Source organism: Emydura macquarii, unplaced genomic scaffold, assembly GCF_026122565.2.
Source record: "Emydura macquarii macquarii isolate MOO-44397 ecotype Brisbane River unplaced genomic scaffold, CSIRO-AGI_Emac_v2 contig_3506, whole genome shotgun sequence".
NCBI lineage: Eukaryota > Metazoa > Chordata > Testudines > Chelidae > Emydura > Emydura macquarii.
The window spans coordinates 2,764,665-2,780,252 of NW_027133643.1; the positions used below are offsets into that span (position 1 = coordinate 2,764,665).

Sequence of the window (15,588 nt, forward strand, 5' to 3'; positions counted from 1 at the left end):
GTACTAATTCCTTGACAGGAAGCGAGCGCCTTAAGTTACCTAGAAGCAACTTTTTACAGCCGTGTAGAGCAGGGCTGATCTACTGCAAACCACTGTGACTCTGATCAAGGAACATCACTGCAGTACAAGAGGAACAAGTTCCTCTAACAGACCAAAGTGGGGGGCGGAAACTGAGGCTATTCTGTTACTTTGCTAATTTAAACTGCCTAGTCTTGTTTTTGGGGAACAGCCTTTCAGATGAACAGATACTCAGAGTAGGATGGACTTATGTCTAATAACGGGATAAACACATTAGTTGAATATCTTTGAAGTGTATCAGCAGTGAAATCGTTAAGTGTCAGCATTTAAATTGTCACCATTAAGCCTCAGAGTTCTGGCCTTGTGTGAACTGGACCCATTCCTCTCAACCTTTCTTGGTGCTTTTGTTATGGTCTATGTAATAGGAAGATTAGACTGCATCAATTTATATTCTGAAGGGTCATGAGGGCTATAACTTTTTAAGTTTTATATATAGGAAAATGGGTGGGAGGTCAACAGGAAGAATAATTCCTCTGAACTTGAAGGTTTTTCTGTGCCAGTGGAATGAAGATATGTAGTTCCATCCAGGGAGGACATGAAATTCTGGAACACACATACTCTGAGGCATATTGTTTGTACTGCACACTTGCCAAAAAGAGACTGCAGCAAATCCTGAGTGGCTTGAGTAGAGAAGCCTATTGATCCAGCACCAAGTATAATGGTGTCATATGACAAACCTAGTCACAGAGCATTGAGCAGCACAAAGGAGATGGAGCCAGCATCTAGCATCTATCCCATAGTACTTAGAGAGGGTTTGGGGCAGTCTTTGAAGGAAGAAAGGTTGTCTAATGAAGAGAGAGTCCCTGGAACAAGTTTCATTGTATTGCTTGTAGGATAGTAGTCTAGCAAAGATATTTTCTTCATAATTATTTTGAGTATATTTATGCAAATTAACATTGGAGATGGGTGAGCCATAAAACGTACCCAACAATATCACATTGTCTCCCTGGGCAATTTGACCAAAGCAGCTTGAAAATGATTCGATGGAGTGGAACAGCACTCCACTTCCAAGCTGTAAAGTGCCTGGACCAGCCTTTCTCTTAGCAGCTTTTCATGCTCGGAATCATTAATACAAACTTGCAGCAGTACAGATTTTTTTTAACTAGTCTTGTGTTTTAGATCCCTCATGCTGCTAAAAAGCAGACTAAGGTTCCTAATGGGAGATAAGTGTGAACATGAAGTCATGCAACGTATTTTCTGAGTGTTCTACAATTCTCAGTAACAAAATGGGAGCCTCTTTTGGTACGTCTCCATAATAACTATTCTAACCTTTACAGCACAGTGAAGTGTTGGGTTTTTTCCTGTCACCCCTTACCAAAACAGGTAGGTGCACACTACTAACTGAACAATAACTTAAGAGGATGGCTCGGTCTAACCGACAGGTTTGTACTTGACTGACCTAGGAGGGAATTTGGGAAAAAGACTGACGAAAGGATAAGAGATTGCCATCACTAGCCTTGTGTCCATCCAACACTCAAGATTGAGGGATAGCTGACTAACTTTTGGCAGCTCCTTGCTCAGAATCCCCTGCAACCTGAATATTTTAAGGCAGGTGGAACTAAAATTACATCTGAGTTAATGATGTGGTTTACATGCGGTGTGGGTGGATGTGTTTGTGTGAGAGAGTCAACTTTTCATAATCTCTCTCTCTCTCCACCCCCTTTGCCTGTCTGCACGCCTCACAAGAACAGAGCAGAGTATTAAAATATACAAGAATCCAAGTCTTTCAGTGTCCCAGAATGTGGTATTTTTCTACATCTCTCTACCTTTTCTGTTCAGGGCAGAATAAGGGCATAGGATTGGTGAAAGTGCTAATGTGAAGAAACCAAGCATCTGGGTTTGTTGTTGGCAGTTAGCCCAAGAATTTTGTGTGTCTTGCAGCTTTCAGTTTTTAGGAGTTGATAGATTTTTTCCAACCTCAGAAGGGTAGTTTTAAAGGGCTTTTTTCTTAAGTAGGTTGAATTCTAGAGATGTGAACCTTGACTGTCCCTTCTAAGATGTTTATAGAGAATTATTTTGTGGCAGTAGATTCTATCTTTCTGAACATTCAGGGTGAAACCTGGTCCTTTTGAAGTCAGTGGCAAAACTCCCATGGACTTCAATGGATTTTACCCCAAGAGTTTACTTCTCTTGAAAACAGAGGGGTTAATCATACCAGCTTGAACCTGGCATAGCGTGGACAAGTGTTACGAAATCTCCCAAATGTGGCGCTGCCAATGCACTCCACTGTCACGACCCTGCTATTCTAAACCTGGGTCTGTCTTGACCGGTGCCTTCCAGTCATCCCACAACTTGCTCCAGATTGTGTGCTGGTTTTGTGATGATACATAAACTGAGAATAAGAAACCACCAAACTTGTGTATGATCTAAGACCAGATTTTTAACTCTTCTCCACAGATGAAAAGCCAGTCTATGAAACCTTAGTCTATCTCCACCAAACCACCACACATCATGTAGGAATTACTTGCAGGTGGTGCTGTGCCACGTGGACTGTGCTCTGAACATCCAGGGGTTGGGCTTTGCAAAGCCTGTAAGTGATGTAGGAGTACTTGACCCATTGAAAATCCATGGGGCTCAAACTCTTAAGTCATTGGGCACTTACTGAAATCCTGTCCATAATGTTCTTTATTGCTTTGGTACTCATCCAGTTGATATTTGAAAACTCTTACCCTGGTTATTTGTGCCAGTGCCTGGGTGTATCATTGTCTGCCTGCCATCTTTGGTATAAATATTTTAGCCACACTCCTTTCCAGCTCTTCCCTTACTTTTCATCCATTTCCGCTTACCCTTATTGTTTAACATAATTTTTTAAAATGTTGTATCCAAACACTTATTTAAAAAAAAAAAAAAAAAAAAAGTCACCGAAAACCTTATTATATGAAATCAGTAGAGAGTTTGTCTCTTGTTACATGCAAAAGGCTGTGGAAGCAAATATTAGTCATTCACATACTTTTCTGTGTTGAGTCAACATCTATTTTTAGGTATGGAGCACACAAAGACATCTATCATTTGTATTGGAGAGAGGGAGACAGGCTTGCTTAATGCATCACATTCGTGACGGGACGGACACACGCACCCCCGCCTACCTGCATATACTGTGTGTGTAGACAATAGGAATTTATAGCTGTGTGGATTTAATTGCATTCCGTTAAATGAAATTCGAATGGTTCAGAAAGTTGTTGGGTTTAGAACCAGCTGCGTTTCAGGTGTGCTGTAAAATAAATCTTTTCACAGTCTGTATGGCACATTAGCCATGCAAGAAACAACTTTGTTTTCAAGAGTGTGGTGTTTTGTTTTGTTTTTTAATAAAAAAATGAAATCTGACTACAATAATTGTTAAGCCTTGCTTATGAGTGTGATGCAGATGTAAACCTGTTTGAAATTCTATTTTGGTTGTGTTGGCGTTTTGGTAGAAAAAAGTTAAACCTTTAACAGAAATCTAGTGTAATAATTTTTTCACAATACATATGTAATGCATCAGCTGGATTTTTGCTTATTGGGTCATAATATGTTTACACAGTTTGGTTTCAGGCTTACATTTCAAGGGGACTTTTTGAAATAAAATGGCAGATAAGAAAATGTGGGCTATATTCTATTTAGGACTCCTGAAGTAGATGTTCATTTAGCCCAATATTACCAGTACTTTATAATTCAGCAAGGGAAGATGTTGCCAGCTCAGAATGAAAATACAAAGGGATATAGCATAAAAGATCTCTCTGCAACTAACCTGACCTGTTTCATATGCCTAAAACAAAACACACTAGAACCTCAGAATGCCAAGCATATCCAAAGATTGTTGTGTTGGATACAGTAAATCATCTATACACTCACAGACCATGGGGTAAATTTACAAAGCTGTGCGTGGGAAGTTGCGTGTTAATCTACCACTGTACAGTAACTATTTTGTGCTTGCACTTAGAGAGCCCTTATCCTTACATTTGTTCAAGTTATCTCTAGCTTTCCTTTTGTTTTCCTAACATTTTCCTAGTCCTTGTTGCTATTAAAAGAACAGCTAACATCTGAATTGCAGAGTTATTTAAATCAATGCTATGGATTGTAAAGACAAAAAACCTGCTGATTTAAATTAAATGTATGAAATAAATGTACATTTATGGAAAATGTATTAATTTTTTATTTTTAATCCCTCTAGGTGTCATATGCCCGTCCAAGTTCAGCATCAATCAGAGATGCTAACTTGTATGTTAGCGGCCTTCCAAAAACGATGACCCAGAAAGAACTAGAACAGTTATTTTCACAATATGGGCGCATCATCACCTCACGAATTCTGGTTGATCAAGTCACAGGTTAAAAAAACTTTTCTTAAAACTTAAGTATTTTCTGAAAATGGCAAACTTAAATGCTTTTGAAGCAGAATGACTATAGTGAAACAGCCAATTGTACAGTTATACATGAAGAAACCATGACTTTGGATGTAACATGTAACCATATCTAGATGTTACTGTATGTACACAGGTCTTTATATATGTACCTTTAAGGGGGAGTAAATGCTCGGGGGTGTTTTATAAATGCAGAATTTTTTAAAAATTACTGCCAGTCTGTGTTTAAGGGGAATGTATCGAGCAATTTACTACTTGTATGTCTGTCATCTGCTACAATTATCACAATATAACGTAGGAGGAAAGGTTCAGTAAATGATCTTAAGAGAAGAGGGCTTTTTTCCTTGATGGGGAAAATAATTTTTTATATCATAAAGTAATGTATTCTGAACTCAGATCAAAATGAACATGTTGTTTTGTTTCCTTAGATATGTGAAAGACTTCTCAAGCTATTATTACTTTTTCAAAAGTTTATTTAAAAAGGTCTTTTCTTTATTCCCAGGTGTCTCTCGAGGTGTAGGATTTATCCGTTTTGATAAGAGAATAGAGGCAGAAGAAGCCATAAAGGGACTAAATGGCCAGAAACCTAGTGGTGCTACTGAACCAATTACTGTGAAGTTTGCCAATAACCCCAGCCAGAAGACAAGCCAGGCGCTCCTTTCACAGCTGTACCAGTCTCCCAATAGACGCTACCCTGGACCACTACACCATCAGGCTCAGAGATTCAGGTAACTATCTATCTGCAAAAGAACAAAAGCTCTACCAGTGGTGATGATTTGGGGGTGGGAGTTGTGCTGAAAATATATTTTTGAATTGTAGATTATCTTCCATTTCTTTGTGAAATTAAACATTCTATCCGAGAGAGTGAACAGGAAAATCTGCTCCCAGCCATAGTCGTGTCATATTGACTAAAACCGCTCACTGTACAATCAGATCTCATGAAGTCTTAGATAAAGGATGATGGAATGAAAGGTTATATTGATAATGAAAGGGAAAGTGACTTTTCTGTTTTTTTGTGATTTCTTAGGAACTTACTTTTTCTGCTGTAGTATTGTGGTTTTGATGCAACTTTCAATTTCATGTTGAGTGTAATGGGCTGGTAGCTGGCAAAAAGTTGAGGGTTTATTCCAGTCAGCAGTAGTTTCATTAAATTATTAGCTTCAGATGTCTGCTCAAGGTATAAAGAGACCTTGTGTAGTTTTGATATGAGTACTGAGATGCTGTGTGATGTTTTATGCTTCATATTTTGAAAGTACTGCTTGTATCTGATGTGTAGCACATGATTAGCAGTACTGGGATCTCTCCATGTTGTTTTGATGTTGTATAATACCTTTTAGGCAACCTAGCATTTTCAATAGAAGGTCTTTCTTTAAAAAATATTAAATAGGAATGCTTAGACGTACCAGTGTAGTTAAGATAAATATTAGCTTTCAAATTTTTCACTGTGAATTTTGCGATTTTAAAATATGAAATGAATTAAAGAAGAGAACAAAAAAGGTCATTCATCTGATTGGTTTATATGGAGACAAGTAAATATTTAAAACATCTTTAGTAAGGTTATAATAGTCACTAAGGTTATCACTGACTCCTTATGTAAATGAAGGATTTATCATATTGTGTATTAAATGAAAATTTGATTAAATTTAATTTCCCAAATTCAGTGGTAATTTACATTGACGGCTTTTGGGGGTCACTATTACTATATATTTTTCTAAACAAAATAAAAAGTCTAAACAATTTTGCCAAACTGGGAAGCAAGAGTTGCTTATAACCAGTGTGTTTCTATTCCTGTAATTTTGGACTGTACCATTTTATTAACAAGTTTCATTGCAATGAAAGGTGAATTGTTGAAGTATTGTACTTATGATTTCACACTAATGTAATCTACAAATGCAAAATCAAAGGGGGATTTTAAAAACCCAGTCAAATCTTGAAATATAGCAATATAGTGAGAGTTCATCGTTCTTAAATCTAAAAGCATGTTAAAAATGGCATTCTATGTTATGATTGAAATTTAAACATAGTCTGAAACTCAATAAAGCCGCTGGTTTCTAAACTCCATAGATGTGTGGGAAACTTGTTGAACATTTCTTCTTTGAAAATGGAACATTATTAATAATAGTTCCATTGAGCGATCTTGCCATCTGTAAGACATTAACCCAAAGACCCTCCTTCTCTTTTCAGGCTGGACAATTTGCTTAATATGGCCTATGGCGTAAAGAGGTAATTAGAATTCCACAGATTGCCAGATGTCCATGTTGGCACAGATTGGTGCTACAATTTATTTTTTTAAATCACTAACTTTATTTTTTTTTTTTAATTCCTTCTTTTCTTCCACCAGCATGTCAAATTCTTTTTTTAAGTTTGGACTTCAGTTGGTTTTGTTACTTTAAGGCCACACTCAAAAGTTGTGTGTGGGGTTTTTTCACCTTTTCTTTTATTTACAGGTGGGCTTCTCAGATGGTTTAGGTGCAACAGCTACCAGTATTCTGACACCAGTAGTACTGCTAAATGGCATATTTTCCAAAATTATTAAACTGAGGTTTTTGCTAATCACTGAGCTGATAGTGTAAAAATTGTCAGAGGAAAATAGAATTAAACAGCCATTGGCTAAGATTTATAGTAAGATCTCATCCTCTCCCTAGCTGTGTCCTACCACAAAGTTAACTTTAAAAGTGTAACTGTATGCACCTTAATCAGCCCTAAGTTTCTTTTGCTCCAGGTTTAACAATTGTTGTAAATATTTCTTAGTGCTTGTGGTTTGTTTCTTTCTGTGTTTGTTTTAATTTAGGATAGGTTTGTGTGTTCAGATTGGAATTAAAGCTCAGTTGATTTGGAAACATTCATGTTCCATAATGAGTGTGTTCCATGTTCAATCTGAAAAAAGTTAATGTTATATGTTAGTGTTTCCTCTCTGTTAATGACACACATCAACACAGGTGAACCTTACAGAATTATAGGGGCATAGTCTCATTCTTGACATTTTGCAGCGCTATGCACCTATAGCCCTACATACTATGAGCTGAGGAAGCACCTTAGTCTACAGAAATGATCAGCCTTGCACATTCTTGAAAACTAGGTGCTCTTTTATAAGCTCACCCCGTACATGGTATGGTAAGTATTTCTTTAAACTGTTTAGAAATGGGCAGAAGTCTTAAGTACTACAGCAATGGCAATTGTGCAACTTAATAGCAAGTATGTACACAATAAGATTACTGTAAGCCAAAGTAACTTTCAAATTACATGTTTTTACCTCTATCGAAAAACACCAAATCAAATATCCCGTGATCAGCACATATTTGCTTTACTCACCACCTATTTGGTGGCATAAACATATAATGAATCAAAATTTGCTGCACGGTTTTGCAATTCATCATGCACCTTTCACTGTCTCACCTGCAATCTGCCCAGTAATCCATCTGTTTCAGTCCTACTAGTAACATTCCAAAACTTTTAGCGGTTTCAAACAGCTGCCGCTACAAATAACTCCTAGAGAGAGATTTTTTTCTCTCTCCCAAATGTTTAATTTCTTACCCAGTATTACACTGACCTGCGGTACAGGACGAACCATATTCTGTCCTAGACTGCTGAAGGTTTACGTTCTGATTTCATGTGACCCATCATGGCAGGGAAAGCAGCAGGCTCATACCACTAGAGAGCCAGGTATCTTCTTTCCACTGTTCTAAGGCTTTTTTGTTTTCTATTACTGGTAGATCACAAGACATCAGGCATTAAACATCACAACAGCTTTCCTTCAGTCTTCCTTGAAGTTTCTTCTCCCTGCAAGTCCTGGAGAATTGTATTTAATCATGCTAGCAAACTGTGTTTCACAAACAGAGGAATTTAAAAAAAATAAAAATAACAACTTTTAAAACTGTCTCTAAAACATCCCCAGATTAGTTTTGCTGTAAAATACGTAGCATATACAGAATACATAATGATTTGGTGTGGAATGAAAGTTTTATTCGCGCTCATTGTGCTTGACTTACGTAATTCCCAGTTTTGCCACTAATAGGCTAATCCCAAACTCATGTCAATACACTTTTATACCACACCGGCCTATATTATAATGGGAGGTGAAGCAGTTTCTATAGTTAAGGTTTCCTGAGCAGGTAAAAGCTGCACAGCTCCTGAAGTTTATAGAAGAGAGTCTCTTTGCTGTGCGCCTCTGAAAGTGCTAAGAGCAGGCATTCTGGTGATACCTAGCTAAATAGTTCTATTTCAATTTAAAAATAAACGTAGGAAATTCCTTTAAAAGCTATGTTAAGTGAAGATTGTTTGCACAGTTGAATTCTCAAACATTTGGGAAAAATGATAATGTTAAGGTTGAACATGAAACTTTGACTCTTGATTCATGTGCATCACGGGTCTTTTTAATTATATAATCCCATTATTTCTCACGCGATACAGTATAGTATCCTAAAAATCTTCAACCTTATATCCAAAAATGTATCATAACATAGTACAGTACAACTCTGTGTGTGTACCATACAGTCTATTAACATTATTTGTATAGAAGCACACAGTCAAATATTCTTACACAAACACACTACAGATAAAGTATAACAGCATAAATAGTATTTGCTAGCTTTTATGTAGGCTGTTAAAGTTTGCAGAACTGAAGACTCCATTTTATGAATTGCACTCTAAGAAAACTGCCTGAATTTGTACAGTACTTAGCTATAACCTCAATTTTTTAAAATGTATTCCTTATAGAGAAGAGAACTCACTATCCATAGAGCCAGGTTCTGAGCTGGTATAAAGTGGCATGGCCCTAGCTATGTCTAGAGCCCGGTGAGATTTGTCAGACGAAACGTTTGTTGACAGAAACATTTGACATATTTGTATTGATTTTGCTGAATTGCTTCAGTAAAAAAAAAAAAAAAAAAAAAAGCTCTGAATGTTTCCTCAAAATATCAAAATGTTTAGTTTAGACACTTTTGGAGCAAAATATTTTAATTTTTCAATTCCAAACAACTTGTTATTTAGAAAGTTCTTTTATAATATAAAAAAATTAAAAATATGAAATGAAATGTTTTGTTTTGGTTCAAACAGAAGGTTGAGTTCAACTCAAAATGATTTTTTAAAAAATATTTGTAAACTGTCAAACTGAAAAATCAGTTATTTGTACAGCTTTAGCTGTCTGTTTACATTGGCTAAAGAAATACCCAAAGAAGACTAAACTAGCAAAATTATACTGCGCCACCATGGTAATTAGTCTAAGTATACAAAAATGAAGGGGGAAAAACAGCATTACTGATCTTATGGGTGGGATTTTTCAAAAGTGAAATTCAATGGGAGTTTTTAACAGTGACATCAATAAAAGCAGAATTAGTGCAACTGTGAACACTTTTGCAAACCTGCATATCAGTCAGAGGGCCCAATCCTCCAAGCTGTTACAGATGTGAATAAAGTTACTATTTGCATAAGTGTTTGCAGGCTGTAGAAAAAATTGAGTGACATTTCTCAATTTAGGTGCAATATTCAGAAGTGTTCTGGATGTATGTCAGAGGGCAATCTCGATTCTAAAGTGTGATTCCACATAGAAGATAAGCAATCAACACACTAAAAAATTCCTTGTATGGTCCATTCACTTCCACTGCAATAATGTTAAGGAATTCTATTCACTAGATGCATCTGAAAATATAATATAAATATTATTACAAGTTTTCTAATAGAGAGCTTGCTTTCATTTGCAAAACAAAGGTAAGAATTATTGTTCAGTATAGGAATTAAAACTCATTGGGGATGTGTACTGTGAAATACACTATTTAGCATGACGCTTTTTACATGTAACAGTTACTTTAAATGTAACCCATTGATGATGATGGCCTCAAAAATGGTATTTTTTCAACTATTAAAGAGCTGTGATGTAAAACCAAGCAACTGTCTTCATGCACTGGATTTTCCTTTATAATTACTACACAAATCCTCATTGATATGTACAGACATTTTAAAGAAAATATTACCAACAATGAATTTTTAAAAACATATTTGAATAAAAGTCTGTATTCTAGAAACAGACAAAACTTCCTGCTTTCCATCTAGAAAGCTCTCAAATGTTTTTTAGATGTATAAGGAGGCTGAAGGGGGGGAGAGTGCTGAAATTTGACAATATTTCATATTCATGTTTAAAACCAAGCCCTAAGAGATCTATTTTTCTACCAGGAACTATGGAATGTAAAGTGTTAAATCATCAGTAACTTTGCAGTTGTATCCACAGTCCTTTAGCTGGATTGTTTTAGTGATAGAAGTGTTGGGCCAAACACTGCATTTCTTATTCAGTAAAACTCCTATTTAGGACTGCCAGATTTGGCTCATGCTTATTTAGATGTTCTTAAGCATTTATTTTATTAGACCTCATACACAGGAAACTAGAACTTATTAAACTGGAATAATAGAAATAGGATGAAATTTAATAGTGGAAAGTGCAAGATCATGTATTTAGGGGCTAATAACAAGAATTTCTGCTATAAGCTGGGGACGCATCAGTTGGAAGTGACAGAAGAGGAGAAGGACCTGGGCGTATTGGTTGATCACAGGATGACTATGAGCCGCCCATGTGATGTGACCATGAAAAAAGCTAATGCGGTCCTTGGATTCATCAGATGAGGTATTTCCAGTAGAGAAAGGGAGGTGTTAGTACCATTATACAAGGCGCTGGTAAGACCTCATCTGGAATACTGTGTGTAGTTCTGGTCCCCCATGTTTAAGAAAGATAAATTCAAACTGGAACAGGTGCCGAGAAGGGCTACTAGGATGATCCATGGAATGGAAAACCTGCCTTATGAGAGGAGACTCAAAGAGTGAGACTTGTTTAGCCTAACCACAAGAAGGTTGAGGGGAGATATGATTGCTCTCTCTAAATACATCAGAGGGATAAATGCCAGGGAGGGAGAAGAATTATTTAAGTTCATCGCCAATGTGGAATGAAGAACTAATGGATATAAACTGGCTCTCAGAAAGTTTAGACTTGAAATTAGATGCAGGTTTCTAACCATTAGAGGAGTGACATTCTGGAATAACCTTCCAGAGGGAGCAGTGGGGGCAAAAAACCTAATTGGCTTCAAAACTGAGCTTGATAATTTATGGAGGGGACAGTATGATGGGACAGCCTAGTTTGGCAATTGACTAATCTTTGACTACTGGTGGTAGATATGCCAATGGCCTGTAAAGGGATGTTAGGTGGGGTGGCTTCTGAGTTATTAAAGAGAATTCTTTCTTGGGTGCCTGGCTGGTGAGTCTTGCCCACATGCTCAGGGTTTAACTGATCGCCATATTTGGGGTTGGGAAGGCATTTTTCCCCAGAGCAGATTGGCAAAGGCTCTGGGGGTTTTTCGCCTTCCTCTGTATCATGGGGCATGGTTCACTTGCTGGTGGAGCGTCTGTACCTTAAAGTCTTTTAAACCATGATTTGAGGACTTTAATAACTTTAATAATAATCATAGGTTAGGGATCTATTACAGGAGTAGGTGGGGGAGATTCTTTGGCCTGCATTGTGCAGGAGGTCAGACTAGATGATCACATTGGTCCCTTCTGACCTTAGAGTCTGAGTCTTATTCCGGAAGGGAAATGTTGTTGTGCCCAGTTCTCATCTGTTATAATGGGTGCAGGTACCATTCATTTCAGTAGGTGTTAGTGGCACCTGTGCAACTGAGAGCGAAGGTGGATATGTAGTTTACATCCCAAAGCCTGGATTATGAACTTTAATGAGCTTTATTTTAAGTCTCAGTTCCATGTAATTTGTGCTAAGTTATATCTAGAATAGCCCCCGTCTTTTTATTTGGTAGGTTTTCCCCGATTACAATTGATGGGATGACGAGCCTTGTTGGAATGAATATTCCTGGCCACACTGGGACTGGATGGTGCATCTTTGTCTACAATTTGTCTCCCGACTCCGATGAAAGTGTGCTGTGGCAGCTCTTTGGCCCCTTCGGCGCAGTTAATAACGTCAAGGTGATCCGTGACTTCAACACCAACAAGTGCAAGGGATTTGGCTTTGTTACTATGACCAACTATGATGAAGCTGCCATGGCAATTGCCAGCCTAAATGGATACCGTTTAGGAGACCGAGTATTGCAAGTTTCCTTTAAAACCAACAAAACCCACAAATCCTGAATTTCATATCCTTACTTACTAAAATATATATATATAAATATATATACGAACAAACAAAAAAAACTCTGCAAGGCTTATATTCAACCATGGACTTTATAAGCCAGTGTTGCCTAAGTATTAAAACATTGGATATCCTGTGATGAACAGGAAAGGATTTTATAATGCTTAGAAAAAAACAAAAAAACCTTTGATGCATTGAATGTTCTTTCATAGCTGTCGTTGTTGAATATAATATACATAGATAACAATGTGCAGGGATTTTTACCCGGCCAGCTAGTTTTACTACCTTCCTTGAAGGTGGCTCTTTTTAAGATGACCATTCACTCATTTGAAAAAAATAAAAAATAAAAAACAATTTTTACAAACTAATGGGATTAAAAGAAAGAAAAAAAGATTTTTCTTTTTTTTCAAATGTTGATCCAATCAGATTGGTAAACCCCCCATATAAATTAAAGAGGAACAATAAAAATTGCAAAAAAACAATAAAAAACAACCTACTTTTGCAACCTTTTTTATTTTTCCTTTTTTCTTTTATATCATGTGAACTAAACAGTCTTCTGTTAGGGAATGGGGTAAAAGGGGGATACCTGATGACATAACAATTTAAATAACATTAACAATGTTGCCAAAGAGGTGGTCTCTTTGCTGAAAATGGGTTTCAAGAAAAATCTATTTTTATAAAATATAAAGAATTTTTACAAGAGAATCTGGATTTGAGAAAAATATTTTGACTGGCTAATTTAGGGGAAATTGACAACTTTGTCATGTTCATACTGCACTGGTAACTTTTTAGAGATCAAGATGTGTGTTTTAAACTGGATTAGTAGATTGTTTTTTGAAGGATGGGCTACAAACAGATGATCTTCGTATCTTTTCATAGCATGTAATAAAAATATTAAGTACAGTACGGGAGAGTGTTCTTCCCAGGCACACAGTTACCCACAGTCAAAACCCAAAAGCAAGGAGATGAGTTGCAAGACAGTTTTTCTTTAAGTCATCAGTATGGGATATCAGCAGAACAAAAGTTAAAAAAAAATAATAATAATTGTTTTGATCAAAAACTTCCTTGGTTTGAGCAGTAGGTGCTACAGAATTATTTACATATCTTAGTATCATAGTTAAATGTAATGTGTTTAGAAAAAATAATTTGCTTTAAATTTGTTCAGAAATTTTCAAACTCACTTTCTGGCCCATGCTGATATCATTGGGCTGTGTTGGGACATTTGGAACACTGTTTATGTTGCTTGAAACACTTATTTATTTAATTGCCGATGTGATGCATATGGCCAAAATCAAATATAGCTAGTTTGGCTAGTCTACTTATTTGTTTACTTAAACTATGGGAAGAAGCATATTATTGTGTCATTTTGTTGTGTGTGTATGTGTATATATAATATAAATATATATATATAAAGTTATTTTTTTCTTTTGGTTAATTTATTATAAGTTGTAACACTTTGCTAGTTTTGTTTGTATATGTCTTAAAATGTTTTCTTATGATACTTAAGTGACAGAGGTATCAAGGTAACTTGTGTAGAAATATTGTTTGATATATTGTCATGTTTGTTGTGAATATTTTTTCTTACTGCACAGTAGAAAAGAAAACAACTGGGTCTTTATTTTAATGTAATTCAGATTGGGGAAAACAGAGCTTAGGGAACAAAATGACTGAGGGGGTGCTCTCCCATGTCCAGTGCACTGATCATTTTAGTATGTTTGTGCTTTGTACGGTTATATATTTAAAACAAAAAAGGGTCATGCTCTTCCCTGAGTACTAGAAACAGTTACTCGCTATGCATAATCTAGTTGATAGTTAAATTTGCTATTGCTTTTCTTGTCTTGTTATATAAAATCTTTTCAATACAAGTTTAGTCTTAATGGTAATAAAACGTTATGGTTATTTATAACTTGTGCTTATTTTGTGCATTTTTTCCATGCTATACCCACTAACTGCATGTAGACTAAATATTGTTTTTTTTCACACTGAAGAGGCAAACTTTTGTAGTAGACAGAAAATTTAAGCAAAGGCTGCATCATAATTTTATCAGTTTTTTTACTTTTAAAATACTAGATTTTAGTTTAAAGAACCCTCATTCAATGTTCAGGGAAACCTTTATACATCATCTGCTATGAATGAGTGTAGTTTGCTGGGAAAGTTTTGATGCATTTGCTAAGCATTAGTGGGGAAGGCATGTCAGAATCTTTTCTCTACAATGTGTTTTACTATCTGAATAATAATTTAAAAAAAAAAAAAAAACTTTCTTAGGACCAGGCAGTTGTATACTTCAGTTATAATGAATGACTTCATGTTAACCTTGCTAGTTTAGATCATTTCTGAGGGAAAGTATTGTAAATGTTTTTTTCATAAACTTGTTGTGTTTGAATTATTTGTACTTTAATTGTCCAGACAATAAATGAAAGTGTGTAGAATGGCTATGGACTTTCCAGATTTTTAAACGTGTTCAGATGTTTTAGTAACCACAGCCACACAGTAAAGCAGGGAAATATTGTAGTCTAATTGCAGTAGAAAGTTCTTTAAGGGAGATCCTAAGGTATTAAACAAACCAGTTGAAGCATATTCATTGTTCATATATTTTTCTTCCAAAATGGTAGCTTGGCCAAATTGAGTTGTTTTAACAAAAATCAACTACAGCATAGTAATTGTACTTAAATAATTTTTTAATTTGTTTGAGTGTGGAAATTTTTTAAGTTTTTTTAATGTACAAAATATTTTTACACAATGAAAGTATTAACTCAGTCAATATAAAAATTAAGCCAAAATATTAAGTACTTTAATCATTATACAAATTTGAATCCATCAGTTAGTTTGACTTTTCTTTTTGACATGGATATGCAATGAATGCCATACAGTCTGAGGTATACATGTTATCTGCTGTATGGCTCTAAAATTTATATATTATCACATTCATTCAAAATTTGATTTTTTTTCCACCAAGTTTTATAGCCAGAGGTGATCTCTCCCTTACTTGATTTATTGGTTTAAATTCCATTAAATACAAATATTCACTCCATGTTTATGTTCTGTAACATTCTC

General features: G+C 35.8%; 1 protein-coding gene across 5 annotated transcripts in view; it reads left to right on the forward strand.

Annotated features, from left to right (window-relative positions):
* ELAVL4 (ELAV like RNA binding protein 4) overlaps positions 1-14,967 on the forward strand; it is a 97,983-nt gene extending 83,016 nt beyond the window's left edge. For 3 of the 5 annotated variants that reach the window (XM_067535466.1, XM_067535467.1, XM_067535465.1), the window contains exons 4-7: positions 4,229-4,382; positions 4,918-5,143; positions 6,600-6,638; positions 12,206-14,967. In XM_067535466.1, coding sequence (XP_067391567.1) covers positions 4,229-4,382; positions 4,918-5,143; positions 6,600-6,638; positions 12,206-12,533 — 747 coding nt within the window. In that variant the 3' untranslated portion in view covers positions 12,534-14,967. Of the gene's footprint in view, positions 1-4,228; positions 4,383-4,917; positions 5,144-6,599; positions 6,639-9,890; positions 10,199-12,205 lie in introns of those variants that run through there. The other 2 variants (XM_067535469.1, XM_067535468.1) reach the window with 2 other exon arrangements.
* Positions 14,968-15,588: the final 621 nt, after the last annotated feature.